Source organism: Nicotiana tabacum, chromosome 4 (genome assembly GCF_000715075.1).
Source record: "Nicotiana tabacum cultivar K326 chromosome 4, ASM71507v2, whole genome shotgun sequence".
NCBI lineage: Eukaryota > Viridiplantae > Streptophyta > Magnoliopsida > Solanales > Solanaceae > Nicotiana > Nicotiana tabacum.
Genome location: NC_134083.1, coordinates 73,971,665 through 73,974,739, shown reverse-complemented (window position 1 = coordinate 73,974,739; position 3,075 = coordinate 73,971,665). Strand labels below are relative to the sequence as shown.

The 3,075-nt window shown below is 41.1% G+C and overlaps 1 protein-coding gene across 1 annotated transcript; it reads right to left on the bottom strand.

Moving 5' to 3' along the window:
* Positions 1-1,634: 1,634 nt before the first annotated feature.
* Positions 1,635-2,240, bottom strand: LOC107821191 (uncharacterized). The gene has a single exon (XM_016647612.1). The coding sequence runs from the start codon at positions 2,238-2,240 to the stop codon at positions 1,635-1,637; it is 606 nt and encodes a 201-aa protein (XP_016503098.1).
* Positions 2,241-3,075: the final 835 nt, after the last annotated feature.

Sequence of the window (3,075 nt, the reverse complement as noted above, 5' to 3'; positions counted from 1 at the left end):
ACCCGGCACAATTGGTTTGGTTTGGTAATTGCAAAATCCGAACCAACCCGACCTATGTACACCCCTAATACAATGTACGTACATTAATTTACAACCATATGTATTTTTAATTTAGGTCATTAAATTAAATTAGAATTACTATAATTACATATGGTTGATATAACCATATGTAAATGTAGTAATTCTAATTTAATAACCTAAAAAACTAGCTGTTAATCAATTAAAATGCCCAATAACGTAAAATAGTTTTACACTTCAATATATATAGGTTGATTAATAATTTTTGGAGTAGCACATGATCATTGCAACTAGCAAGAACATCAGGCGTCGCCCCTATGAAGTCATTATTGCTACGGCATAGGACCAGAGTGCGATGGCAAGAAAACCATAGCGTAAAGGACGATCAGATTTATAAGACTCACAACAGCTACAGCCGACCACTCTCGAATTCAATCTTGAATTTAATAGGAGTACTGTTTACAATTAGCAAGATAAACTCCATTAATCATCATTGTCTCACTTCATCAAATTGGCGTAGTGACACTTTCAAAGCTACCAATAGCAAGATAAAAGAATTCATTCATTCTTTTGCGAGCTCTCATCCCTCCTAATGAGTATTTTATTATTTGCAATTATGGAGTCCAGCATTTGCTAATATTGTTTGACAAAAAAATATAGATCTTGGTTCAAATAATTAAATTTATATAAATGAGTATTAATCTTAGCTAACAATAATATCCCTAAGATGAAGTTCTCAAAAGTGCAACAAATACTATGTAAGTATTTGTTGGATAACGACAACAGTAAGCAATGACTTTCTAGAAACTAAAGGCAATAATGTAGCATTCAGTATCAGTGAATAGCAATAAATGACATTTAAGTAAACATAATGAATGTGTCACCCAAGAAAGGATGGAATCAGTAAACATTCTTTCTTACAATGATGATTGATGGTCAATCCTTTGAATATCTGAGTTACAATCGGATCTATCGGAAAAATGTAGACAAGAATCTTAGTGAAAAGGTGATGTTTGTATGCTTGTAATGAAGTCCGATTCTCTCTCTCTAAAGTCAAAGTGTATTTTTTACAAATGAATATCACCTTTCCCCATCATTGTGTCTTTTTCTATTTATAGGGAACATAACCCTAAAAAACCGTAATAGTACAAGTACGGAGAATATCCACTAGAATATTCTTTTTATGTCCTATCTTGAAACTAGCCGTTATAACTCTATCAAAAGTACTCGACCTCGGCCTCGACCCTTGTTGACTCCTCGACTTCGGTCCCTAGTTAACTCTTTGACCACAGACTTCGTCGCTTTTGGGGTCATTTCGACGAACGACGACCTGAGAACTCTTCCCCTAGTACTACCTTGGCTTAAATATTCTAAAGATAGATTTTGACCCATACAGTTAGTCCCTCCGCTTATTAAGGCCGGCTTCAGGCGGGTTCAATGAGACGATCTTGTTCTTTGTGGTCGAGCTAATCGACCTCGACCTTGTTGATTGTTGTGCCTGTTTTTCTTTGTCTTTTTTCTATTAGGGGGTCATGCTATCCAAGGCAATGCGGTAGCATTCCCGGGATGTACGTTGTTTCTCGCGTATGCTGAATATACCCCATGGTGTTGGGAATTTAATTACTTGGTATAGGCTGGAGGAGACTCTTATGGGGTGTATCCATGGTCGTCCCACTATGGCGTTGTACGTAGTGACTTGGTACATGATGTGGAATGTCGTCTACAGAGTCACGCGCGCCGGCCAAGACGGAAAGTGTAATTTCCCCAGATATCTGCTCAACTGCATTATTAAAATCGATTAGCGTGATGCAGCCTAATACTATCTTATCCTCGAGCCTCATTTGGGTAATGACACGGGGATGGATAATGCATGCACCGCTTTTATCTCCCTCCATGATGCGTTTGACATCGGTATCTAAAATGCGTAAAGTAATAATGAGGGCATCATTATGAGGGAAAGTCAAACCATCGGCATCCGACTCGTCGAAAATGATACTTTCTTCGAGTCCGCCGTACCATTCGCGGGTGATAGACCGCTTGAGCTTGTGAGTGGTGGTGAACTTTATGCCGTTGATAGAGACATCATCGCCTCCGCCAATGATCATGTTGATGGTACAAGCTGGCGATGGCGGCTTTGGCGGGCCTTGATGTTCACGTCCTCTGGCAAAGTTGATCCTCCCCTTATCGCTTAACAGCTCTTTGAGGTGCCCTTGCATTAACATGTTTACGATTTCTTGTCTGAGGGCGATGCAATCTTTTGTTTTGACGTTCCTGGTGGAACTCACAGAGGGCGTCGAATTTTCTGATGTTCGGGTCTGACCTCATCTTCGGCGGTCACTTCACCTTGTTCCGAGTTTCTCAAGAGCGTAGACTATTTATATAGGCGACAAAAGAAAATTATGAGCAGATAATAGATGAGGCATACCTATTTCGTTCCGACGAGTCCCTGTCCTTGGCCTAGACGCCCTTTTTCATAGCGGAGGGAGGGTGCGGCTGCTATCCTGACATATGATTGGTGCCGTTCCCTGTTAGGTCGCGGAATCGAGTGATCTCTTCTAGTGCTGTCTCTTCGTTCTTTTTTTGGATTCGGCTTGTACCGAGGTTAATCGGTGAGTTGGTCCGTTGAGGTCGTCCTCGTCTGCTCGGACCTCAGTACAATAAGCATTATTGATTTCGTCCCAAGTGGTTGGAGGATACTTCATCAATCGGCTCAATAATTTTCTAGTTGCTCTTAAACGATCTCTACTTAGTCCATTCTAGAAAGATGCAACCGCCATCCCTTCGTATACGTTCGGCAGAGTCATCCTTACTCTGTTAATCCAGACGAGGAAGTCCCTCAATCCCTCTCCCAAGGACTGCTTAATAGCAAATTTGTCATTTACTCATGCTTCGGCCTTCTTGGCTCCGGCATGGGCGTTTACGAACTTATCGGCCATTTCTTCGAAAGTTTCTATGGAGCGGGATAGTAGCTGTGAATACCATATTAATCCCCTCCCGTAAGAGTTTCGCCAAAGTTCTTCAGCAAAATAGAGGACACTTGTTCCTTGGCGAGGTCGT

What these genes read in the sequence shown, in the direction of transcription:
- LOC107821191 (XM_016647612.1), bottom strand. Translation starts at nt 2,240, where the DNA reads ATGTTAATGCAAGGGCACCTCAAAGAGCTGTTAAGCGATAAGGGGAGG.